The following is a 27556-nucleotide window of genomic DNA, read 5'->3' as shown; positions in this document are numbered from 1 at the left end:
TGTTGTTCTGTCATTTCCTTTTACACCTTGGGAGTCTCTGCTTTTAGTTCTTAAAATACGGAAGTTCATTCTCACCAGTTCTTCGAGTGTATGGGGAATTATTTTGTTGTATTTTCCATCTATTCCGTTACAAAATGTTTCTTTGCGTTTTTCCTCAAGAGCCTCTAGTGTGTCTCTCTTTAAAATAGATTCTCTGGCTCGTTTTTTCTTGAATACGGGGCATTCTCCCCTGGATCAGCTATCTGAGAAAGGACGGTTTTGAAAGAAGCCAAACAAAAGCTAAAAATTAGCAGGGAGTCTCTGGTTCAAAGCGAGGCTCTAATAATGGATTCTGTCAGAGGGTTAATCCTTAAATCACTACAGCTAAGAAAGATTGGCAGGCACAGAGTGGCTAACCATCACCACTCCTCCACTCAGCCATCCAGGGGGGACTTCCTGTTAGAGACCTGAGCATCTTCTCATTCCGTTCTGCTTCCTGTGACCCTCCTGTGGTGTCCTGCATGGTCCAGGGAGGCTCCTACAGGCCTACATCTTCATCTCGTTGTCCTAAACATTGGGTGCACCTCAGGGTGAGGAAGACCATGCTCTGCTGGTTCCACCATGGCGTCGGTCACCCTTTCTCACTGGCAGGCTGCATCCTGATCCAGTTCCTGCTGCCTATCGCTCGTATCCTTCTTTATATACAGTTTGGGACTCTAGACATTTCCTAGTTTCACCAACAATAAAACTCTATCTTGTTTCTGAGTCTCTTTGCCATGTTTTGAAGGCAACAGAGAAGCTCTTGTATTACCATCATAAAAGTAGGTATCTCCACAAATAATAGTTTAAATAAAAACTTATTCTTTGCTTCTACCCCTAGAGGTTTCAATTCAGTAGGTTTGCAATGGAGCAGAGTCATCTCTAGGTTTAGAAAGAGCCCACAGGCTTGAAGCATTTAGGATGCCACTCAATGCTCCTCCTATGCAGAGGACTGGCTGACCAATCATATTAAGATGACCACTGCTGCTGCTGCTAAGTCGCTTCAGTCGTGTCCGACTCTGTGCGACCCCAAAGACGGCAGCCTACCAGGCTCCCCCGTCCCTGGGATTCTCCAGGCAAGAACATTGGAGTGGGTTGCCATTTCCTTCTCCAATGCATGAAAGTGAAAAGTGAAAGTGAAGTCGCTCGTCCGACTCCCAGCAACCCCATGGACTGCAGCCTACCAGGCTCCTCCGTCCATGGGATTTGCCAGGCAAGAGAGCTGGAATGGGGTGCCATTGCCCACAGACCAGAGATAAATCAAGTAACCATCAAATTTATCCATAGCAGCACCCTAGACACACGCCTCCCCCAATGCAGAGATCCTTGACAGACCTAAGACTGAAAGGAGATGGCTTGTCCTGCTGACCATGCTGGTTATTCCCATTTTTTTTTTAAATTTTGAAATATTTTGGACCAACACAAAAGTCACAAGAGTAATACAGTACACACACACCCTTGACCTCTTCGCCCTTCGCATTTGTCTTATTTGTGGACTGTCTTTCTCTCTTTTGGAGCATTTGAGAATTAGTTGTAGATGTCAAGATCCTTCACCCCTAAGTATTTGAGCATGACTCTCCTGGGAGCAAGGACATTCTCCCCGTTGATCTGAGGTCTGCCTGCTCTACAGGGTCTCTTGCTCATCTACGTGGAGACAGGAAGCCAGGATCAGAGAGGGTGAGTTCCAACATGGAAGCCCACAGCACGAAATAACCCTGAGTCAGGAAATGAAAGGAGGGCTTAGGGAGAAGACAGAGGGCAAGAAAGATGATAGCATGATCTCTGGCAGAAAGGCCACAAAGAAGAAGCAAAATGTTGAAGCTGGTTGCTGCTTTAAGTTGAGTAATTCTATCCCAACCCCCACCCCAGAGAATACAGTCCAGCCAATGCCACATCATAGTCTAGAACTGCCTCGGTGATATTTAGAAAGCAGACTTATGTGATTTTAAAACCTAAAGAGCTTCAAAAATTAGGTTTGGACACCCCCACCCGCCATGCTTCTGGCCATGGCTCTGTGACTGATGGAGAAAGCAAACACCATCTGTCCAGTGCCAAGTCCCACAGAGGATCCAGTCTTAGGAAAGAATTTTTGCCTTGAGCTCCCTGAATCCAACCTCCAGCCCTCCCTCTTGCCTTCTGCTGTCCTCTGGGGCAGGGAGCCTCAACAGCTGCTGCCTGTCAAACCCTGGGGCTCCTGGCAGTGCTTGACTAACAGCCCACCTTGTAACTAATGGTGACAGGAGTCATTTTTCTTTTCTTGTGGCTAAATATCAAACAATCGGGGATGACCAAATTGTCAGGGGGAAGCCCTTACTGTGAACACGTGGCTTTGAGAAAGATTCACTATGACTGGGCAGGACTGGGCTTCATAGTTTATCAGCCCTGAGATGGCCACGTGAACACAATGCATAATTATCCAACGACCGATCCACAGGGAGAGAGGGTCCCCAGGAGATGCATTCACTCTCGACTTTTGCTTTTTGAATTGGAAACTTATGGTTGAATTTTTAGGTCCCATAAGGCGTAAAGGAAGGTATTTTTCTGCTCCATTGAATTATTTTGTCTCAAAATGGCCTAACCGGCACGAAAGATGCAAACCCACTTTCTGTGACACAGGCGAGGAACCTCAGCCTTTCTCTTCTCTCCTCTGGTTTTGTATGGAACGGTCCCAGGGATAGTCAGGATAGAATAAAGGGAGGGCATGATAATTTTTCAAAAGGAGAGAGATGGTTCCATTAGAGAGGCTTCGGAGAATGAAAATTCCATTTCTCTCTTTCCTTGAAAGCTCTGAAACATGAAAGCCGCTAGCCCACCCCAAAATCTTGCCATTAACTGCATCTTCACTGCAGCGCTTAGAATGAGGGCTGGCCTAAGTGGCAGAAGGAGAAGGAGGTGACACAACAAAGGAAAAGAGAAAAGAAAGTTTCTTCTTGTGGCTGGGACCCTTTCTGCTGGAGATGATGCTATCATCTTTCTTGCCTTCTGTCCTCATGCATTAAACTTAAAAAAAAAAAAAAAGACCTTATTTTTCTCTGTTCTTTCTTGGTATACACTCTGTGGGCACCTGAAAAGCGTGTACTTCCTGCTGCTGTCAGGTTGATTCGATCCTACTGGTTGATGGTGTTGCTGAGTTCCTCTCTATTTCTGTTGCTTTTCTCTCTAGTTGTTCTAACAGTTATTGAGAGAGGGATGTTGAGGCTTTCGACACGTGTGGGTGTGCACATCCATCCTTCCAGTTCTTTCCATTTTTGCTTTATATATTTTTCTTCTCTGTTGTTTGGTGCATATGCATTTAAGATCGCTGCATGTTCTTGGCTGGTTGACCCTTTGTCATTACAGAATACTGCTCTTCAGCTCTGGTATTTTCTTTGCTTTGAAGTCTAGTCTGTATGCTAATAAAGCCATACCTGCTTTCTCTTCATTCATGTTAGTGTGGTATATCTTTTTCCATCTTTTTACTTTCAACCTACCTTTACCATCCCAGGAATTATAGTCTATCGTATTTACCTCTACACTGGGTTGGGAAGATCCCCTGGAGAAGGAAATGGCAATCCACTCCAGTACTATTGCCTGGAAAATCTCATGGACAGAGGAGCCTGGTGGGCTACATACAGTCCACGGGGTCACAAAGAGTCGGACACGACCGAGCGATTTCACTTCACTTTTGCTCTTTCCATGTCGTTTTCTCACTTTATGGTGTTCCAAAAATCCTTCTTTCATCATTTTTTCTTTGTTTAGATAGCTTCCTTTCACTATTCTTTTAGAGTGGGTCTGCTGTTGACCACTTCTCTTTGTTTTTCATCATCTAAAAATGGTTTGATTTCTTCTTAATTCAAGAAGGATTTTTTTTTTTTTTTTTTGCTGGTATGGAATTCTGGATTTATGATTCTTTTCTTTACAGTAACTGAAAAACACCAAGCTACTTCCTTCTGGCCCTCATACTTTCTGATGAGAAATTCACTGTTATTTGAATTCTTTTTCCCCTGAAGTATTGTGTCATTTCTCCAGATGTCCTCAAGATTTTCTCCAGCTTTTAGAAGATTATGACATGTCTTTGCGTAGGGTTCTTTGGATTTATCTTATATGGGATTCAGTAAACTTCTTGAATTAACTTTTTTTTTAATTTGGGAAGATTTAAATGCTCTTTCAGTCCCTGCCTCCTTCTCCTTTTCTGGTACTCGACAACATTAGTGTTAGATCTTCATTACGGACCCACATGTTCTCAAGGGTCTATTGATTCCTTTTTCAGTCTGTTTTCTCTCTATTGTTCTTATTGAGTAATTTATATTTATTCTCTCTTCAAGTTCACATTTACTTTTCTCCATCCCCTCCACTCTGCTGCCGAGTCCACTCATGGACCTTTCTTTCCCCAGTATTTGTAATTTTTAGTTCTAGCATTTCCATGTTGTTTTTCTCTACACTTGCTAAATTTTTTTCTGACACCATTTTTTTGCTGAGACTTTTAAAATGTTTGTTTCATCACATTTATAATTGCTCATTGAAGCATTTGTATTAAGTGCTTTAAAATTTTCAGATAATTCTAAAATCTGTGTCATGTCAACATTGGCAAGTGTCTTTTTCTCATTCAGTTTGAGTTCTTTCTCTTCCTTTTGGGGACAAGTGAATTTTTCAATTGAAACCTAGATGTTTTTGAGCATTACCTTGCTAGCATGTGGAATGCTAGATGTTGGGAGGATTATAAGTCTTATGAGGATTGTAAGACTATGGATCTTATTTAAATCTCGCATTACAGCAGCTCTCTCCTGACCCTAGGCTTGTGGTGAGGGGGTTCCTCCTAATTACACCAGTGTGATGTCAGTGTCCTTTGACATAGGATCAGGGAGGATCTTTGTTACCACTGGGTGGAAGTGATACCACCCTGGATGAGGGAGTACCTCCCTGATGCTTCCCCTGTGGTCTTCACTACACTTCTTTACTGATGGGCAGTAGTGGCGGCAGTCCTGGCTCTGCAGTAGGATTCTTCCAGTGCCGCCCTCCTGGGGATGGGGAGGGCAGCTTCCTCACTGCTGAGCCTGGGGAGAAGTCCAGGCTCCCCATGAGGTCTCTGAGTGGGGGCAGCTATTACCCCTCAGCCAGAATGAAAATCTGGGCCCCTCCCTCTGTTTTCTCTGATACCATCCTGGTTGGAGGTGTGCGTGCCTTGCTACAGACTGGCCAGGTAAGAGTCGAGGCTACCCACTCCTTTGCTCTCAGGGTGAGGTTGCAGTTGTTTCGGTGTAGTTTTGGCTTGGAGTAGAGAAGTGATCATCTAAAAGTTTTCTGTCTTTCTAGGCTACCTCTTCCTTAGTACTTGGCTAGAGAGGGCAGACTTTTCCTGGGGCATTTCTTTCTTTATCCATTGACATTTCCATGTTGCCAGCTTCCCTATTATCTGGTCTGGGATATAAGAGGCAAAAAGGAAGAAGGGAAAACAACAACAGGGAACTCACCACCACTGTTCTTCAGGCTCAAAGTTTCAGGCTCAAAGTCTCTGCCATGCTCTGTCCACTTGCACCTTTGCTGTATGTGTGTGTATAGGCAGACCTCATTTCATTCTGCTTCACTGTATTGCAGTTAGCCAACATTGCATGTTTTACAAACTGAAGATCTGGGGCAACCTTGCATCTTGGTACCATTTTTTTCAATAGCATTTACTCACTTCCTGTTTCTATGTCAGAATTCTCCATATTAGAATTCTGCTAAGTCTCACCATATTTCAAACCCTCTACAAGCAAAAAGTTTACAACTCGCTAAAGGCTCAGATGGTGGTTAGCATTTTTTTTAGCAAAAAAAGTATTTTTAAAATTGAAATATGGATATTTATTTTAGGCCTGATGCTAATGCATACTTAATAGACCAGAGCATAGCATAAACATAGCTTTTATATGCACTGGGAATCCAGAAACCGTGTGTGACTCACTTTATCATGATATTTACTTTATTGAGGTGGTCTGGAACCTAGCCCACAATATCTCTGAGGTATGATTGTAATGTTCATGGTTTTCCAGTTGTACATAGTGGGAGGAATAGAGAAAAGTACATCTATGCCATTTTCCCAGAAGCTGAAATAGGAGATTAATTGTAAATAGAGAGAAAAGAGAAAGTGGGACAAAGAACTAAAGACAAAAGCTTATGGAAATGGCACTTTCTTACTTTCCTTTCTTCTCAGAGATGTGTGCTGCTAAGAATGAGCTGTGAGGTACCCAATGAAGGGGTCACCATCTCTCCCATCCCTCCTCTGCCCAAACAGAAGTTCAAGCTGCAAATGTGGCAAGAAGCACATAAAATGAAATTATTTTTATCAGTAAATGTTCCTCATTCTCCAGTCCAGTAAATGTCACATTTGGTTATGAAATTGAATTTTGCAAAATAACATTTTTTAAATACTCCTCCGACTTAGTCTCTTGGTATTGACACAGATGAGAGATGGAAGGGTTTCATCTCCTTGTCTCCAACATCCTCTCTCACACATGCATAAGTAACAAGCTGATTTCTGACGGTTGGAATAGCTGGGGCTCTCTGGCTCCTCTGTGACCCAGTTCAGCAGGGATGACCTCTGTTTCAAAACAATCATCCACACCACTTCTCTGGACACCGGCAGCGCCCAAGAGTGGCCTGGCTTGGGAAGGAGCTGTTACTGTGCTCCACTGGCTTTCCCACCTCACTGGGGCATTTCCACATAGGTTATCCAATATCCGGCAGCCCAGTCTAATCTTCCTGAAAAAAAAAAAAAAAAAACCACTTGATCATGGCCCTCTCAAAGGCTGTCCGTGATCATCTCTCACAAAACGGTGCCATAAATGAATGAATGAATGGAAGAATAAATAAATAACTAAATCCTTGTTCTCCATTGCAACCCAGGCAGTTCTTGAGGCAGAACATGGACAAACTGCCTCATAACAACACAGCCCAGCCCTAGTGAAGAAGCTAGCTCATCTCTGCCAAGGAAAACTATAAGCAGAAGTTAAAAGGCAGGGGAGTTGTGAGCTCTGAGCAGTTGTTTTCTCTGTGTAATTGATTTTCCCCCTTAAACTATAAGCACATATTTGAAACAATTTTAGAAGGGCTCTAAAATTCATTCCTTGCATCATTCTATTGCATCACTTCCTAGAGCAGAAATCCTTCTGGAACATTCTGGACAAATGATGAGCCAGCATCCCACGTGAGGAAACTCACAACTGTTCCCGGAAACTTGACTTGTTCTATTCATTCTTTTTTTTAATTAATTTTATTGGAGTATAATTGCTTTAGCAATGTTGTGTCTGTTTCTACTGCACAGTAAAGAGAATTATCTATATCTGTACATGTATCTCCTCTTTTTTAGATTTCCTCCCCATTTAGGTCACCACAGAGCACTGACTAGAGATCCCTGTGCTATACCATAGGTTCTCACTAGCTATCTATTTTATTTGTTTTTGTTAAGTTGTTAAGTCATATCCGACTCTTTGAGACCCCCATGGACTGCAGCACGCCAGGCCTCCCTGTCCATCACCAAGTCCCTGAGCTTGCTCAAACACATATCCATTGAGTCAGTGATGCCATCCAACCATCTCATCCTCTGCCGCCCCCTTCTCCTCCTGCCTTCAATCTTTCCCAGCATCAGGGTCTTTTCCAAGTGAGTCAGTTCTTTGTATCAGGTGGCCAAAGTATTAGAACTTCAGTTTCAGCATCAGTCCTTCCAATGAGTGTTCAGGGTTGATTTCCTTTAGGATTATCTGGTTGGATCTCCTTGCTGTCCAAGGGACTCTCAAGAGTATTCTCCAACACCACAGTTCAAAAGTTATCGATTCTTTGGTGCTTAGCCATCTTTATGGTCCAGCTCTCACATCTGTACATGACTACTTGAAAAACCATAGCTTTGACTGTACAGACCTTTGTTGGCAAAGTGATGTCTCTGAGTTTCAACACACTGTCTAGGTTGGTCATATCTTTTCTTTCAAGGAGCAAGCATCTTTTAATTTCATGGCTGCAGTCACCGTCCACAGTGATTTTGGAGCCTAAGAAAATAAAGTCTGTCACTGTTTTCATTTTTCCCCATCTACTTGGCTTCCCTGATAGCTCAGTTGGTAAAGAATCTCCCGCGGGAGACCCCGGTGGTCCAATTCCTGGGCAGGAAGATGTGCTGGAGTAGGGATGGGCTACCCACTCCAGTATTTTGGGGCTTCCCTGGTGGCTCAGCTGGTAAAGAATCCGCCTGCAATGCAGGAGACCTGGGTTCAATCCCTGAGTCAGGAAGATCCCATGGAGAAGGCAAAGGCTACCCACTCCAGTATTTCGGCCTGAAGAATTCCATGAACTGTATAGTCCATGGGGTCACAAAGAGTCGGACACAACTCTTTACCTGCCCAGAAAGTGAGCTACTTTCACTTTTCCTTGCCTTGAAGTGATGGGACAAGATGCCATGATCTTAGTTTTTTGAATATTGAGTTTTAAGCCAGCTTTTTCACTCTCCTCTCTCACCTTCATCAAGAGGCTCTTTAGTTCCTCTTCGCTTTTATAGATAGCATCAAGAGTGTATATACGTCAATCCCAATCTCCCAACTCCTCCACCTGCCTTTCTCCCTTGGTATCCATATTCATTCTTTTGTTTCATTTGGGGATTTTGCTTTCTCTTCTTTGGAAACAAAGAGATGAATTCTTTTGTGTTTTCTAGTTGTTCCTGAAGCTGTCTTCATTGTTGCCTCTGGAAATCATGCCAGATGTATGTGCAGGTGCTGGGACTCAGAGAGAAGGGTCACCGGAAAAGCAGTAGGCAGGGACAACGTCAAATGGGAAGTCACAGCTGAAAGACAGGGAGACATGAACCGTGCAGGCTAAGAAGGCAAGAGGAGGGATGGAACAGTGCAACTCGTCCAAGCACCAAAAGGGGCTCATTTGGCGGGAACGTAGTTTAGGAGCAAAAACTGATGGGAAATGTGCCTGAAGAGGCCCACAGAAGCCAGCTCTCCAAGGAAAGTGTTCTGGCTTAACCACGAAACAGGGCAGAGCTGGGAGGGCAAGGGCAGCTACCGGAGCGCTCACTGTGCTCAGAACCTGCATTGTGGGCCAAAGGAAAATGGAAAAGAAGGGACATCATTACAAACTCTTTTCCCTTTCCTCTTGTGAACAGGGAGAGTTTAGCAAAACCGGTGCCTCTGATGAAGCTGAGAGGAGGCATCAGCCCCTGTAAGGTCTAGGGTTCCTGAAAGATAGTCCTGGAGGCGACTAGAGCTTCAGAGAAATACTGGCCCAGAAGGGAGGCAATCGATGGAGTGAGATGAAGCCAAGAGGGAATTCCAGGCTGCTTCCAAGATTCAGCACTCTGCCACTGAGTCCTGGGGAGCTGCAGTGAGCCTCACTGGTGTGTCCTCTGACAGGTGTGCCTCCTGGGGTTGGTGGCAGTGAGAACCGCCTCTGCGTGTCTCAGTTGCCCCCATCTCCTCAAGGCCTCTCTGCAGTTGAGCTCAGTATTCTCTTTAAAGGGAACTTTAAACTTGCTGTGATGAGAGCGATGATGCTTGTCCTATATTTTATGATATTTCCAGGAGCTCTAGGAAAAGAGGAATGAGTCACTCATCAATATTCCAAGAAATCAGCCACACTGGGCATCATGAGAACTTGCTAGGATGTTGGTGCAGGAAGTCTGGAGTGTCGCTAGCCTGCAGGGTTTTTTGAGCAGGGGTGGATACATGCAGAGGTTTGGAGAAACGCTATAGCCGTGTGGTCCAGCACTTTTCTGACACAGCCCCGCCACCCATCTCTCTTGGCAGGTGAAGCTCAGGTGCTCCACTTGCTTCCAGGAAAGGACCCGGGGTGATACTCCAAAGCCTTTCCTGCTACCTGAAACTCATCCTGGAGCACAGGCGAATGGAGGTGATATGAGTACAAGCATAGTCTTGAGTTCATTTATTTTTATAAGTCTTATTAATACCTCCGTGCAGGAGACCCCTCCCAAGTCTGGTCAACACGGCCACAGGGATGCATCCTAGGGGGCCCTGCAAGGGGACCTGTACACAAGGGGCTTGGAAAGGGTGTCTCGGAGAGATGGAGTCTCACCTTGTGCAAAGGAGGCCATGTCACCAAGAGCATCCTGCATGCCCTGCGCAGGAAGAATTTCATCTCCCTCAAACACACCCCTGCTATTTTTTTTTTCTTTACCCTAAATCCTTTAGATCTTTAGATCACCTTAGGAGTCCTTCAGCAAGTAAAACAAGGATAAAAGGTAACTAACCTAGGGACTTCCAACGTGCAGGTTCGATCCCTGGTCAGGGAACTAGGATCGTACATGCTACGGGGCAACTACTGAGCCCCCGTAATTGCATCTGCTGGGTCCACATGCTCTGGAGTCCAAGAGCCACAACTAGAGGGCAGGCCACATACTGTAACGAAAATCCCACATGTGGCAGCTAAGACCCAGTGTAAAATTTTTTAAAAGAAAAAACCTAACTATCCTACATAAAATTGTACCGCATTCTAAGGGACAAATTCTCAGTTCCTCAAGCCCCCTTGTTCCTTGACTGCTAAGAGAGAGTTCTCTGGGTTTCCCCAAGGTGCTCACATAGGTTCAGGCCTTGGCCCCCTGCCCCCTTCTCCCACACACCTCACCCCATCTCCAGCCCAGGTCTCCCTCCGAAGCAACTCAGCCCGACCTCCGCAGTCTGCATACTGGACACCCTCATCTTCTAAGCTGGCCCTTGCCCTTCTTCTCACACTTGGCCTCGGGGACCTGCTGCTCCCCAAGTACCATGGTTCCCCATCTCTGCTTCTCTACCTGGAATATTTGGTCTCATTTCTCCCTCCCCCACCACTCTTTTTTTTTTTTTTTTTTTCCGACCATGCTGTGCTGCTTGCTTGCGAGATCTTAGTTCTCCAAAGGGATTGAACCCAGGCCCTTAGCAGTGAAAGCAGAGTCCTAAACACTGACCCACCAGGGAATTCCATCTTCAGTCCTCCTTGACACAATGAAGCTCTTCCTCTGTGAGCCTGTTCTGGCTCCATGAGTTTGAACTTTCGGGTTTGACATCCAACTCCACTCCTTCCCAAGTCTGTGACCTGGGCAGTTTGCTGACCCTCTCTGTGCCTTGATCGCTCCATCCTCAAAGTGAAAGTTATAGCGTTTCCTTCACAGGGTCATGGTGGGAATTAAATGAACTAGTCTACCAACACCCTTGAAGTAGTCCCAGGGCGTAATAAGTGTGAAATAAGTGGGAGGGGTTCCTATAGTATTCTCCCAAACCATAGCTGCGTGCTGGCAACTCATTTCCATGAGTTTTCCATTAGGCAAAAAAGCTAATCAGTGGCTCTTAAATCCTCAGGCCAGCGATATTTTTCAGTACCAACTCAAGGCAACATATGGCACCCCATTAGAACACTCATTTGCTGGGCTATCTGAGGACGTGGCATTTTCCCTTTAAATCAATTCTCCAGTGACCGCCTATGGCGTCATGTCAAGGCAGTGGAAAAAGGAAGCTGCAGATGGGGGCAACAGCTGGCACATTTGCAGAGAACCCTAAGGATAAGGTGGGAGATGCGTGACCTCTGCTTTAACCTAGAGGTGAGGTCTCCAGTGAGGATAGAAGCTCATAAAATAACTACCATTTCCCACTTCATACAAATGTTCCTTTAAGCAGTTGCAACATTTTTTTTAAATCAGTTTTCTGATGAATATAAGCACACATTTTTAGAGAGATAAAAATATCCAAAATGCAAATATGACTGGTTTGAAATACATCAACTCTGATGAGTTTCCCCCTCATCCTGAAAAACCTACTTCTGGGTTCCAGAAAGTAAGACGGCTGCTCTGCTCAACACGCAGACCTCACTCAGCGGTACCAGCTCCTGCCCTCTGTGTTCAAGGGAGCCCCGTGAGGCGGAAAATCCCCTCCTCCAGCCAAGCTAAGACTTGGCACTCATGAATCAACCCCACCCCAACCTACCCCCCACACACAGTGTCTTCATCACAGCTTTGAGTTACAGTCAAATTCTGCTATATTGTTGCTGTTCAGTCTCTAAGTTGTGTCTGACTCTTTGCGACCCCTTGGACTGCAGCACACCAGACTTCCCTGCCCTTTACCATCTCCCAGAGTTTGCTCAAGCTCATGTCCATTGAGCTGGTGTTGTTATCTAACTATCTCATCTTCTGCCATCCCCTTTTCCTTCTTTTCTCAATCTTCCCCAGCATCAGGGTCTTTTCCAATGTGTTGGCCCTTCGCATCAAGTGGCCACAATACTGGAGCTTCAGCTTCAGCATCAGTCCTTCCAATGAAAATTCAGGACTGATTTCCTTTAGGACTGTCTGGTTTGTAAATTATAAGCTCTGTTATAATTGCCCCCATTAAAAATCCCTCTGTCATTTCAGACAGAGAGAAGTATTTATCTGGCGTGATTCTGGTAGGAAGCCACATTCACTCCAACTGAAATAGAAGTGTGGGTGTAAATCACACACACGCGCGTGTGCACATGCACACATCTCAAGCAAACTGCTGAGCTTTTTATTTATATTCCGGGTGTGGTAGAGAGGATAGAGTCAGACAGTAAGAGAAGTAAATACCTACTGGCCTTGAGAGTCAATGCTCTGGCCCAAAGAGTTAGATGTGATTTTAACAAGAAACTTGGGACTTTTTTCAGCATCCTTGAACATATTTTGTTCAAACATGTCATCATGATTCGCCAAAACTCTAAATGTTTTTGTTATTCCATTAACTATATGACAACACAGTTTTAAGTGGAGTTCGTCTTAGAGCAGAAGAACCCAGCTCATCCCAGAAGTGTGTCAAGGTTCTGGGACTTCGTGTTCTGGTGGAGGGTGTTGCAAACAGGATGTGGGGTGCACAGCCAGCAGCTGTTGTTACTTACATGAGTCGTTTCCTGGGAGCCAGGCAGCCTTGGGTCTCAGGAGCTTTGGGGAAAACTGCTCTGTTGTTTTGGTACAAATGCCAGAGAACCAGTATTCGCTTCAGTCTCATCAAGTGCGTCACTGTGGGGTTGGACTTGCTGATCTTTAAAAGAATCTCTTCCAGGTTTAACATGTTATCATTCCAAATCTCTTCCCAGGATTGTAAATCCGATAACCAGCAAGTTTATTTTGGAAGAAGCTCTTGGCTTTAGAAAAAGGAGGAGAATTTGCTCAAATGAAATGTAAATCCTTTGTCGAGTATACATGCCGTGTAATTGCAAACCTCAACTTCTGATAACGAGGGAAGGACGTAAGGAGTTTAAAGACAACTCCTAGGATGATTAAACTACTTACATAGAAACATGTCGTGATTTCCACCATAAATTATGATATAGATGAGTCAGACTGAGAGGGCTAAATTTAGAATTTTTATGGGCCCTCCCCTTGTCGATGTCAGAAGTTTTCATTTAACTATGGGGAAAAGGAAAATGCTGATACAGGCAGTATTTGATTTCTCCAGGATATCCAACACATCTGTATAAAAATATCTGCAAGGACCGCCCACAGGCAAGATTGGGGTGCAAAAGGTGGCAGGTTCGTAAGAGATAACACAGTGATATACACACAGGAAGACAGACAAACCCAACAGGGCTTTGTACGGATCTAATGCCTGGAATCTGCGTGCCAGGGGTTTGGGGAGTCTCACCACTGGGCCCATTAGGAGAGGGCCAAGTTGAATAGGTCAGTGATGCAGAATAAGACCTGATGGGCACGTAGAATAAAGGGAAGACCAGTTACAGACCAGGATACAAGGAGAGATGGTGTAACTAGGGGTAGGGTACAGGGGCGAATCAGCAGAAGAACTAAGCTAGGAGGTGAAGTGGAGAGTCAGAGCAGAGACAGAACAAGGGCCCTGCAAGTGAAGGATGAATGTCACTGAGTTCTCACCGTGGAGCTGCATTGATGCATAAACTGCCATCAACTGCTAGGGTAGCCTCACCTTTAAAGCAGCCTCTGTGCACGCTCCTGTGAACAAGGTCCTCTCTGCCTGGCTTGTTTTTCTCTGCTACTCAGGGCTCTTAGCTTCTCCAGTAGCTATGCCAGTTCTTTCCATCTTGATATAAACCACATGGTGGGCTAACCATCACGGTTAATGTCTCTACAGCAGGATGGTAGATTGCGGTTTCTCAGCTCTCCTCCTCTTCTCAAGGGCAAGTATTAGTTTAAGGAAGAGGCGCTGGCCTGGGTTTCACTGCTGTTAATGAAGGACTTGTGAAAATCAAGTGTACTTGAGATGTGCAAAGTCGTTTATTGACACTCAAAGCAGACTCTTTGAATTTGGGAATAGCGGCTCTGGAAGAATGAATAATAGTGCTATGAGCTGAATGTCAATATTCAAGCCATGACCCATTGGCTCAAGTCCTAGCCAAGCAACTGCAAAGAGTTCAGCAGCAAACTATGGCACTCGGGAAAGTCCAGCGCCACCTTGGACTTCCAAGAAGCAGAATGCTGGTGGCATAGGGGCTGGCGGACTGCTCCATGACAGAGTCGGTGATGCGCCCCTCCACGTGAAGGCGGGCTATGGCCCTTCATAAACAGACAGAGAAATTAAAATGACAGGATAAAAGCGCAAGAGACAACTTTTTGCCTATCAGTTTGGCAAAGTTTGGGGGGAGGGTAGTGCTAATGCCACTGGCAAGCTAACAAGAATGCACAAATGTCTTTGAACATAATCAGAGTCAGCGTTTGTGGGGGACAAATTGGGCTACAAGTGTCAAAATTCTTAATAGTCATACTCTTAACCCAATCATACCTAAACCCTAATATTGATCCTCAGTGTTGACAGGACAAGGGCACAAATACGTGAGTTCAAGAACGTTCATCACAGTGTTTTATAAAATAGTGACAATTTGAACCAAATTCAGTGGAATCTAGAACCAAATTCAGTGGAATCTAGGAAATTATGGTGTAACTCATGATGAATGTATACAGTCACTAAAAAATGATGCACTCTACCTTTATTGACATAAAAGGTGTATGATACTGTGTTAAGTGAGAGTAGCTTCCAACATTGTATGTATAGTATAGATATTTCTGTTTATAAAAGGGGAATTCTATTTCCATATCTGTATATTTTTACAGGTATAGAAACTGGAATAGATGGGTTTTGCCAGAATACTACAGTAGTTTTCTCTATGGATTGGCCTTATGAAAGAATTCTATTTTTTATTTATAATGTTTCAATATAGTCTGAGTTTTTTTAAGTAATGAGTAGTTCAGTTTCATCATCAGAAAAAAACAAGGCTGCAAAAAAGAAGAAAATAATAGCAGCTACTACACATGTTAAGAATCGAAGAAAATTAAAGAAATTTAACAGAAATTTCAAAAAAGAACCATTATTCTTTTTTTTTTATTTTACTTTACAATACTGTGTTGGTTTTGCCATACATCAACATGAATCCACCACGAGTGTACACGTGTTCCCCATCCTGAACCCCCCTTCCACCTCCCTCCCCATACCATCCCTCTGGGTCATCCCAGTGCACCAGCCCCAAGCATCCTGTATCCTGCACTGAACCTAGACTGGCGATTCATTTCTTGCATGATATAATACATGTTTCAATGCCATTCGCCCAAATCATCCCACCCTCTCCCTCTCCCACAGAGTCCAAAAGTCTGTTCTATACATCTGTATCTCTTTTGCTGCCTCAAACCATTATTCTTAACAGTCCAAAGTAATCTCCTAATTAGAACAGATTCATGGCTAATGAATAAAATAGTAGATTCAGCAGGTAAAGAACCCACGCGCTATTGCAGGAGACATAAGAGAGGCAGGTTCGATCCCTGGGTTGGCAAGATCCCCTGGAGGAGGAAACGGCAACCCACTCCAGTGTTCCTGCCTGGGACAGAGTATTCCTGTCCCCTGGACAGAGGAGCCTGGGGGCCTACAGTCTAGGGAGCCACAAAGCAACTGAGCGTGCATGCATGCGTACTACATTTTCATAATTTATGTATGGGCATTCTGGCTCTCAGATTCAGTGGGTTATAACCTATATCCCAGTTGAAGCAAAATGTTTTCAGCCCAAAATAGATAGGGTCCTAAACCCATCAAAACTGATTTGCTTCAAAAATAAATAAATAAAACTCCAAGAATTAAAAAAAAAAAAAGGACAAAGAAAAATGTGTAAGCAGATTTACTTAGCTTTTAAGAAAAAAAGAAACCAAATGACTGCAAAAATACCAGCTCCAAAAATATCAAAAAAGCTCCAACAGGAAAAAATAGAGAGTGAAAGATTGGCATATGGATGTCAAAACTCCAGTGTCAACAAGGTTTTTGAAAACTGATCATGCATCACCAATTATATATATCCAAGATCACTTCCAAGAGCACTAGCAACGTTTTTAGGATCCTAAACAGCTCTTGTCAGTGACTGGCTGATCATAGAGCAATAATGTGAGATTTGAAAACTCATTTCATTTTTGGTGACCAAATTCTAACAGAAGAGAAAGGGGGTGTGACAGAGAGCTGTTGTTACAGACCCACTGTGTTGATTCATATTTAAGATGTGCTTTATATATAATTATCTTTTTTTTTTTCTCACCTCCAGGAAAAGCACAAAGAGGAAATTTCAACGATGGCCAAGTTGACAGAATCCATGAGTGAGTAACTTGAAATTTATTCTTCACCTTTGGTTTTGTATGGAAAACTGCAGAATACTGCAAAAAAAAAAACACATCCCCTTGTGACTATCCGATTTATCTTTCACTCTTGTCATAGCCAAGGTCTATTTAACACAGATCATATTGTGTTAATGTTATGTTATACATTATTCAAAATTCATCTCTCATGAGGTCCAATTCGGCACTAAAATGGTTACCTAACATTTGGAGCTAAAGAATCAGAATGGACTTTATTTGTAACACTGCACTGGGCATTGAGAACCGCAATAATTTTAAGCTGACTTTGAAGAGGTTTAGACGAAGCCTAAAGCTGAAGTTTTGTGTGCAGATATTCCATAGGCTGGATAATTTAAGAGAGCAAAAATGGTTTATTGTTATTAGACCTGTTAGGTGGTTCAGAAATTTCAGAGAAAACCATTAACCAGTAGTGGAGTACTTGAGATGTAGGCAGTTGCAATGATTTAGGTTTCAGATCCATCCGCAGTATAATGCTCTAAGCCCTTAAGCCAAATAAACAGGATACACGAAGCGTTTTGTAGAGAACAGAAAAAATTAATTATAATAAATCCTGCAAACTGAGAAATGCAATTTCCTGTGTTGACGTTTAAATATTGAAGACCATATGGATATGAAATAAACAGACCACACAGACTTTTCCCCTTGGAAAGGTACTTTTTCCTGGTGATAGATTTCCCATCTAAAGTGGCAAAGGAAGCTTGCAAACACCTCTCCATTATCCTCAGAGCCATAAACACCTATTTAGAAGTGGCCAGCAAATTAACCATGGATTTGGCCCACGTTTAACTGCCCTTCTGTCTCCTCCTGCTACTATTCCTCAAATCCTGACACGATTTAAATACGCCTGTTTTCCTGCAGCACAGATAATGAACCCTTGTCTCTGAAGGTTCTGACTCCAAGGAATGGGAGCGTTGCAAGGTTCTGTGCATCACATTTCTTTAAGTCCTGACCCCAAACCTCTGCCTAACCACACCATGTAAACGATAGCTCTTAGGGGCGAAGTGAAGAACAAGATGCTTCACTTTACATTCCTCTTTTCCTCTCTCCCTTCTGAGTATCCCCTGCCTTTACTCCATACTACCCTTCTCTCTGCCTCTAGCCTTGCAGACATAGAAACATTCAGAGGCCTTACCACTTGATGCAAAGAACACCAAACTGGTTCTTTGTCAGGGAGAGGACCTTGAGTCACAGAAGGTGTCCTTCTCAGACCTGGAATGAAACAGTGAGGGTACCAGGACCACTGTGAAACTGACATGCCCAGGCTGTCAAAATATGGAGTGAGATTGTAACACTCCAAGTGATTCACCGCCCACAACACATCCACCGACTTAGTACTCATCTCCAAGTCCAAAGCCATCAACACAAAAGACACAGATTCTCTGAACGCTAGAAAGACCAACAGCTTGGAACCTAGCATCAATGTCCAGGGATGGAGTCTGGGGTGTATGGTGCATTAAACCAAATAGTATCTCATGTGAATTGTGATGCTAACAGGTTTTATGATGAGGATCTTATTAGTATCTGATATTCTAGTTCAGTGAATATTTTTTAACTTACCTAACTAACTTGTAAACCATTAAGGGCCCTATAAGAGGTCTACTGGTCAGTATCTCTGATAAAGGTATTTTCATTTTTCTTCTCTATTGGATTCAGAGGGATTTAAATAAGAGCCGTCCCGGTGCCCTCCCTGATGTGTTGGGTCTGGTCTTAAGTGTGACTCTGCAATTATTCTAGTGACTTTGATCCGTGCGTCCACTGGCTTAACAGAATGATGACAAAATTTAATTCCAGACCCTCTGGTAGATAAAAGGTCTTCTAGAATTTGCTGACTTTTCATAAATAGCATATATATGCTCAATGCACAAAGGAAATTGAAAGTTTGAACACAGACCTTGGAAACATATCCAACATTTCAGTCCCTTGATCCTAACAAAGATAAATAATATTATAAAATGTGTGTGTGTGTGTGTGTGTGTGTGTGCCTGCACACACGCTCAGTTACATCTGGTTCTTTGTGATCCCCCCCCCCCAGGACTGTAGCCTCTCTGATTCCTATGTTCATGGAATTTTCCAGGCAAGAATACTGGAAAGGGTTACCATTTCCTTTTCCCATAAAATGTATAAGATGTACCATTACTCTCTGAGGGGCTCACTATGAAAGTTAATCATGTGGTCAACACTAGCAAATGTTTCACAAAAATGAAATTCCTGAATCATGTCATATACAACCTTATATTTATTCTATATAGGAAAACTTCCTGCTAGGAAATGGATACATGCTTATGGAAGGAGAGTGTATCTGTAGGCTAAGAAAAGAATTAACATTTAAGTGTTGCTGTTGTTCAGTCCCTCAGTCATGTCCAACTCTTTGGGACCCCATGAACTGTGGCACACCAGGCTTCCCTGCCCTTCACTATCTCCCGGAGCATGCTCAAGCTCATGTCCATTGAGTCCGTGATGCCATCCAACCATCTCATCCTCTGTCCCCTTCTCCTCATGCCCTCAATCTTTCCAAGCATCAGGGTCTTTTCCAATGAGTCAGCTCTTTGCATCAGGTGGCCAAAGTACTGGAGCTTCAGCTTCAGCATCAGTCCTTCCAGTGAATGTTCAGGGTTGATTTCCTTTAGGATTGACTGGTTTGATCACCCTGCTGTCCAAAGGATTCTCAAGAGTCTTCTCCACACCACAATTTGAAAGCATCAATTCTTCGATGCTCAGCCTTCTTTATGGTCCCACTCTCACATCCATACATGACTACTGGAAAAACCATAGTTTTGACTAGACAGACCTTTGTCAGCAAAGTGATGTCTTTGCTTTTTCATATACTGTTTAGGTTTGTAATAGCTTTTCTTCCAAGGAGCAAGTGTTGTGTTTGTTTTGTTTTTTTTTTTAACTTCATGGCTGCAGTCACTGTCCACAGTGATTTAATTACTGCATGATAAATTTGATGGGAACATCAAATCCATGATCACCAGGGAAAAGAGAAAAAAACAGAAGCAGAATGCCCAGGACACAGCACACTGGATGGGTTTCCAGAGCCAGGGAACATTTGGCTTGTTAAACTGCCAAGCAAAAGCCATCTGGTTGCTAGAACACCCCTGTGTTTAACTAGAACTGGAGGGTGCTTCTTCTCCAGTCCCGCTGGGGTTCACATGTTTCTGATGGCTATGCAAGTGCCCTCACGAGGATGGGGGACTCTTCCTCGTCTTCTACAACAGGATGGGGAGTATTTCTATCATTCGCCATTAATCACCTGTCTCAAAAACAAACAGCATTCATCACTTTGTAAAAGGGCAAGCAAGGGACGCAAAAATATTAACAGATTTTTAAATGTTTAATGGAAAATGGGCTTCCCTCATAGCGCAGTTGGTAAAGAATCTGCCTGCAATGCAAGAGACCCAGGTTTAATCCCTGGGTCGGGAAGATCCCCTGGAGAAAGAAATGGCAACCCGCCCTGGTATTCTTGCCTGGAGAATCCCCATGGACATAGGAGCCTGGTGGGCTACAGTCCACGGGGTTGCCAGAGTCAGACACAACTTAGCAACTAAACCACCACCAATGAAAAACCAACTTGAATAAATACATGACAATACTTCAAAATATATTTGTCACATTGTTGAAGTGAAGAGGGGATATGATAAGAGAAAACACAGAAGGAAGAAAAACAGATGAAATATAAGAAAATGCACCTGAGAGAAATACAGGAGGAAATACATATATGTATATACATATATATGTGGAAGTGAAAGTCACTCAGTCGTGTCTGACTCTTTGCAACCCCACGGACTACACAATCCATGGAATTCTCCAGGCCACAATACTAGAGTAGGTAGCCTTTCCCTTCTCCAGAGGATCTTCCCAACCCAGGGATTGAACCCAGGTCTCCCGCATTGCAGGTGGACTCTTTACCAGCTGAGCCACAAGGGAACCCCAAGAATACTGGAGTGGGTAGCCTATCCCTTCTCCAGGGGACCTTCCATACCCAGGAACTGAATCAGGGTCTCCTGCATTGCCGGAGAAGGCAATGGCACCCCACTCCAATACTCTTGCCCGGAAAATCCCATGGACGGAGGAGCCTGGTAGGCTGCAGCCCATGGGGTCGCTAAGAGTCGGACATGACTGAGTGACTTCACTTTCAATTTTCACTTTCATGGTTTGGAGAGGAAATGGCAACCAGCTCCAGTGTTCTTGCCTGGAGAGTCCCAGGGATGGGGGAGCCTGGTGGGCTGGCATCTATGGGATAGCACAGAGTCGGACACGACTGAAGTGACTTAGCAGCTTAGCAGCTCCTGCATTGCAGGCGGATCCTTTACCAACTGAGTATCAGGGAAACACATATATATAAAGTAGATATACATACATATATATAACTCAGAAAAGGAGCTGATAAAGAGGAAAGAGACAAAATCAGAGGCAAAGACAAGAAAAGAAAGAGAAAGGAGCCAAGCAGATATATTGACAAGGAGGTTCAGGAGGGTAAAATTCATACACTGCACACATGGGTTCATTGGCCGTGACTTTGAACGTTTCAAAGGCTATTGATTTTTGCCACTGCCCTTTGACATTTTGATCTCTGTTAGCATCTGTTAGAAGTGGATATTCTCATACTTCAACCATCAGAAACCCTGTTCCAAATGGGCCAGCAGAAAATCCCAGACTAGAGGAAGTTACTCTGAACTTGGCTGCCACGAACCCAGATTTTACTCTACCCAGCCAAGAATGGAAACCAAGCTGAAAGCCTGACCCAAGTGGAGACTCCCAACCTTGCTTATAAATAGGCACATGGTGACCCCAACAAGGAAACCAAATCGCATACTTTCTGTCATCAGAGGTGACACTGAGGCTCTGTCCTGGCCCCTGGAATCTAAGTCAGACAGTGACACATTGGAGGTGTTGAGAGTCATGCAGATAGCCTGGGGGCTATGCAATCGTGATCCTTAAGAGTGTCTTTGCAGGTCACTCTTATATAAATTTCTGTAGGTAATTCTCTTCAGGGTTGTTGATTGCCAGTACATCTCCCCCATCCTTGGGAATATGTCAGACACAGCACAGGAAGTCTCACCATGTGGGTCCACTAACAATGTGGATTAAAATTAAATGTCTGGTCCTGTGAGCAGTAATGAAGTTGTCAGGGTGGGACAGGTGGAAATGCTTGGCCGGAACACCTTCTCCAGGCTTCAGAGCCCCTTTCCAAGCCCCGCTCCCATCCCCAGTGCTCTGCCTGAATTCCTGAAGCCCCCCTTTTGCAGCTTTCTCCACATCAGGCACAGGTACAGAGCGCATCCCTGCATCAGTAGGCGGTCCTCGGGGCCGGTCATGGTGCACTCAGAATCGCAGTGGGGGGAATTGCCTCTGTGGTTTTCCACTGGCCTCCGTCCAACCTCTCTAGGGCATGTGAGCCCCAGAGCACCCCTTCCAGTCCTCCCCATGAATCAGCCTACCCAGGCTGTGCCCTCCATCATCCCTGTGATCATCGCAACTATAACCCACCTGCACAGCAAAGAGTTCCCCATCACTATCTTCAGATAAACAGCAGAGTGGCCGCTGTACCCCGAGTTGCTCCAGAGCAGTCCTCTCCCAGCCAGGACCGAGGTAAGTGAACCACAGTCCCTCCCACTGCCCACAGACACGGCCTGTTTCCTGAGGCACTTAGAGATCTTGGCTGCCTGCATGAATGAAGAGGGAATCCCTCCTCCTGCCATGAAAGAAATTGTTCAAATTTAGCCCAGACTCCAAGCGTGCTCGTGTCAAATGAAATGAAGAGTGAGAACCAATTACAGTCAATGCATATTAAATTAGCTTCATTAAAACACAGTGGTTTTAATTATTCATTCTCTCCTGAGAACGAGCTGCTCTGATCACTCCAGCATTGTGTTAAGTCCTGGAAGGACAAGAAAATGGGGTCCTTGCTCACAGCATGTGCAGTGTTTGGGCTGAAGGAGGCGGAGACCAACGGGTACAGCGCCCAGAATGAGGGTCTTGCAGAGGTAGCTTGGCAAGCACCGCGGTTTGAGGCGCACTCCTGTGTGCGGGGGCTTTCCCGCATAGTTCAGTCAGTAAAGAATCTGCCTGCAATGCAGGAGACCCGGGTTCGATTCCTGGGTCAGGAAGATCCCCTGGAGAAGGAAATGGCAACCCACTCCAGTATTTTTACCTGGAGAATTTCATGGACAGAGGAGCCTGGCGGGTTACAGTCCATGGTGTCGCAAGAGTCAGACACGACTTGGTGACTAAACGACCAGGACCTGTGCGCAGGCATCATATAGGCACCCAAAGAATACGCAGGTTTCAGGACTTCCCTGGGGGTGCAGAAGTTAAGAGTCTGCCTTCTAAAGCAGGGAATGCAGGTTCTATCCCAGGGAACTAAGATTCGCACATGCTGTAGTGCCGCGGGACCAAGCACCGGACCAAGACCTAGCACAGCCAAAAATAAATCAAAACAACAGCAAAAGGCTGTACGGGTTTCACCAGGCAACCAATGGGAAATGTGAGTGCCCGCACCCCGCACCCAGGATCCAACTCAGGGAAGCAAGGGCGTGGCCAGCTTTCGGGAGAGCCAGCACTGATGGAACAGCAGTGAAGAGTCAGGGCATCGAGACGGCTGACGGCTGGGCACACAGGCAAGAGTCCGGTCATAAAAAGGCGAGTCCGAAGCCTGGATTTTTTTCTCCCATGGGCTACAGGGAAGCACTTAAGTGCAGCAAAAGAGCTAAGAAGGGAAATGTGAGTCTGGGAGCTGAGAACCAAGAGCCAGGATGGGTCCAGGGGAAAGCAGAAGAATCCACAGGGCAGGGATGACCACCACCGTGGCTCCGGAACCAGCCCATAGAAGAGGAAGCTCAAGTGGGAGCCCCAGGAGCCCAGGAGAGCAGGCAACGAGATTCTCCGCAGGGGCACGGTTGTTCCGGAGCATTGGGATTCCTGTTGGCAGGAGGAAGGAGACAGTCCCCTTCTGTATTAAACCCTGGCCCTGCAGTGCTTGCTGAGGTGTTGAAAGCCCTGTGTCCCCTTTGGGAAATGCCCGCCCACCCTCTCAAAGGCACTATTGCCCACGCCTACCCCCAGCCCCATTGGGCAGGCTGTAGAATTCCAACAAAAGGCACCAGTTTCGCCAACCCCTCCCCAGTGGAAAGGGCTTCCCGGGGGCTCGGGGTAAAGAATCCAGCTGTCAAAGCATGAAATGCAGGTTGGATCCCTGGGTCGGGAAGATCCCCTGGAGGAGGAAATGGCAACATATTCCAGTATTCTTGCCTGGGAAATCCCACAGACAGAGAAGCCTGGTGGGCTACAGTCCATGGGGTCAAAAAAAGAGTGAGACACAACTTAGTAACTAAAATAGCAACAGGAAACAATAACCCCAATGGAAAAGGACGATGTGGCCTTCTAGGCAGAGGTCGGTATCCAGACGTTGGTCTCTGTTCACGGTTGGTTCAGTTCAGTTCAGTTCAGTCGCTCAGTTGTGTCTGACTCTTTGCAACCCCATGAAACGCAGCACGCCAGGGCTCCCTGTCCATCACCATCTCCCGGAATCTACCCAAATTCATGTCCATTGAGTCGGTGATGCCATCCAGCCATCTCATCCTCTGTCGTCCCCTTCTCCTCCTGCCCCCAATCCTTCCCAGCATCAGAGTCTTTTCCAATGAGTCAGCTCTCTGCATCAGATGGCCAAAGTACTGGAGTTTCAGCTTCAACATCAGTCCTTCCAATGAACACCCAGGGCTGATCTCCTTTAGAATGGACTGGTTGGATCTCCTTGCAGTCCAAGGGACTCTCAAGAGTCTTCTCCAACACCACAGTTCAAAAGCATCAGTTCTTCAGTGCTCAGCTTTCTTTATAGTCCAACTCTCACATCCATACATGACTACTGGAAAAAACATAGCCTTGACTAGATGGACCTTTGTTAGCGTAGTAATGTCTCTGCTTTTAAATAAGAGACTCCATAGCTGGACTGGATGTAGGACAATGGAGGGCATTTAGGACAGGGCAGAGCTATCCTTTGCATAAGGTCATTGGGGAGAGAAATGACCTTCTCTCCTCAGGGACTAAAGCTGCGTCAGACCCACCAGATGGTGCTTTTTAAAATGTATATTCTCCTTCCCAATAACTTGACACTTTCAACATGGAATTCTCTCTCTCAGACCCATGCTCTCACAGGTAGTCACCGAATCATCACAAAAGTAACATGACCTGATTTTTAAAGGTTATACTCCATCTATAGTTATTATAAAATACCTGTTCTATTCCCCATGGCCTTTAAAAATTGTGAATCCCTGTATTGTTCACCTGTATTTATATCATGTTATACCGCAACTCTCAGTTCAGTTCAGTCAGTTAGTCGTGTCCGACTCTTTGCGACCCCATGGACCACAGCACACCAGGCCTCCCTGTCCATCACCAACTCCCGGAGTTTACTCAAACTCATGTCCATCGAGTCAGTGATGCAATCCAACCATCTCATCCTCTGTCGTCCCCTTCTCCTCCCACCTTCAATCTTTCCCAGCATCAGGGTCTTTTCAAATGAGTCAGCTCTTTGCATCAGGTGGTCAAAGTATTGGAGTTTCAGCTTCAGCATCAGTCCTTCCAATGAATATTCAGGACTGATTTCCTTTAGGATGAACTGGTTGAATCTCCTTGCCGTCCAAGGGACTCTCAAGAGTCTTCTCCAACACCACAGTTCAAAAGCATCAATTCTTCAGTGCTCAGCTTTCTTATAAAGAAAGCTTTCTTATTCAACTCTCACATCCATACATGACTACTGGAAAAACCATAGCTTTGACTAGATGGACCTTCGTTGGCAAAGTAATGTCTCTGCTTTTTAATAAGCTGTCTATATTGGTCATAGCCTTTCTTCCAAGGAGCAAGCGTCTTTTAATTTCATGGCTGCAATCACCATCTTCAGTGATTTTGAAGCCCCCCAAAATAAAGTCTGTCACTGTTTCCATTTTTTCCCCATCTATTTGTCATGAAGTGGTGAGACCAGATGCCATGATCTTAGTTTTCTGAATGTTGAGTTTTAGGCCAGCTATTTCACTCTCCTCTTTCACTTTCATCAAGAGGCTCTTTAGTTCTTCTTTGCTTTCTGCCATAAGGGTGGTGTCATCTGTGTACCTGAGGTTGTTGATAACATCAACTCTACTTCAATTAAAAAATGAAAAAGATGACAGAATACAAAATTCAAATTCTGAGGGAAATGATTTTCAACCTGAAAATTTATACCTGGCTGATTGATGGTTAAGTTGGAGGACAGAATACAGGCATTTTAAAATCAGAAAGCTTGTGCTTAGTCGCTCAGTCATGTTTGACTCTTTGCAACCCCATGGACTGTAGCCCACCAGACTCCTCTGTCCATGGGATTCTCCAGGCAAGAATACTGGAATGGGTTGCCATGCCCTCCTCCAGGGGATCTTCCCGACCCAGGGATTGAACTCAGGTCTCCCACATTGCAGGTGGGTTCTTTACTGTCTGAGCCACCAGGGAAGCCCCCAGCCCCATGCAACCTTTAAAAAAAATCAATAAAAGGGAAAATAAAAGAATACAAGAAAGAAGACAAGATGGGTTACAAGAGCAGTGAAAGAGGTGAAAATTTTCTAAAGCAAACATATGAATATAGTTCATAAAATTCACATTAATCACTAGACCTAAAGCCAGATACTGTCTACAGTTCAGTTCAGCTCAGGCACTCAGTCACGTCCAATTCTTTGTGACCCCTTGAACCACAGCATGCCAGGCCTCCATGTCCATCACCAACTCCTGGAGTTCACCCAAACCTATGTCCATTGTGTCGGTGATGCCATCCAACCATCTCATCCTCTGTCGTCCCCTTCTCCTCCCACCTTCAATCTTTCCCAGTATCAGGCTCTTTTCAAATGAGTCAGCTCTTTGCATCAGGTGGCCAAAGTACTGGAGTTTCAGCTTCAGCCTCAGTCCTTCCAATGAATATTCAGGGTTGATTTCCTATCGGATTGACTGGTTGGGTCTCCTTGCAGTCCAAGGGACTCTCAAGAGTCTTCTCCAACACCACAGTTCAAAAGCATCAATTCCTTGGTGCTCAGCTTTCTTTATAGTCCAACTCTCACATCCACACATGACTACTGAAAACAGCATTACCTTATTGCCTTTGATGATTGAAAGTGGGTAGGAAGACCTTTTTGTGTTTTATACTCTTATTATCTGCATTTATTTTCAGTTTGGATATAATTACTTGTAGTAAAAGATTTAACAAAACTTCAAAAAGGCACCCCCTATAAAAAACAAACAAGTAACATGACTTAAAGTCAGACTCAGGGCTCTTGAGCGCAGGTTCTTGCCCTTACACAGGGTAAGTCATCACTTCATTCCTTGTGATGAATATATAAATGAGCTCCTGTGCCAGCCGCCCAGGGAAGCGTCGCAGCCTCTCCTTGTTCTAACAGGGAGGTTTCAGGTTTCCTAAACGGCCCCCTGGCCCCCATATCTGTCGGCTATCCCTGGCCGTGTGCCCTTGACTCTCCTTGCTGTCTCCTCTGTGTCCCATCTGGTCTCCTGTGTCTTCCTCATCAATGGAGGACACGTGTTGCTCGCCCACCCAGCATTTCCTCCAGACTTTCCTCTGGGGAGCTTCCCACCTCCCCTCCTTTGCACCTCCCCGCCTGAGATGACAGCCCGTCCACCCCCCTTGCAGGTGAGCTGATGTGGACGAGCCGGGGACTGGGCGTCCGGCCGGCACACGGGCCACAAGCAGCCCCGCCCTCCCCAGCAGCCCTGCCACGTGCTTCCGGGACCAGGTTCTGGAAGTCCAGCCTCCAGGCTGGGTCTCTGACTCTCCAGGGAACTCTGGAAGCTCCATCTTTCCCCTTACCCATCCCGCCCACACTCTCACTCGCCAGACTGGCTAAATCAGCAACCCTTTACGGGTGCATTCTCCTTTTTTGTGTCTTTCTTTCATGGGTTCAGGACAAGGGGAGGGGCTGCCCAAGAATGGATGCC

General features: G+C 45.0%; 1 protein-coding gene across 1 annotated transcript in view; it reads left to right on the top strand.

Annotated features, from left to right (window-relative positions):
- KCNJ6 (potassium inwardly rectifying channel subfamily J member 6) overlaps positions 1–27556 on the top strand; it is a 362021-nt gene that overhangs the window by 73964 nt on the left and 260501 nt on the right. Inside the window, exon 2 of the mRNA XM_027961717.3 lies at positions 16501–16552. Within this exon, the coding sequence (XP_027817518.2) occupies positions 16528–16552 (25 nt within the window). The 5' untranslated portion in view covers positions 16501–16527. The remainder of the gene's footprint in view (positions 1–16500; positions 16553–27556) is intronic.

The sequence above is a fragment of the Ovis aries genome, chromosome 1 (assembly GCF_016772045.2).
Source record: "Ovis aries strain OAR_USU_Benz2616 breed Rambouillet chromosome 1, ARS-UI_Ramb_v3.0, whole genome shotgun sequence".
Taxonomy (NCBI): Eukaryota; Metazoa; Chordata; class Mammalia; order Artiodactyla; family Bovidae; genus Ovis; species Ovis aries.
Note: the sequence above shows the minus strand (reverse complement) of the source record. Positions and strands in the feature narration are given on the sequence as shown.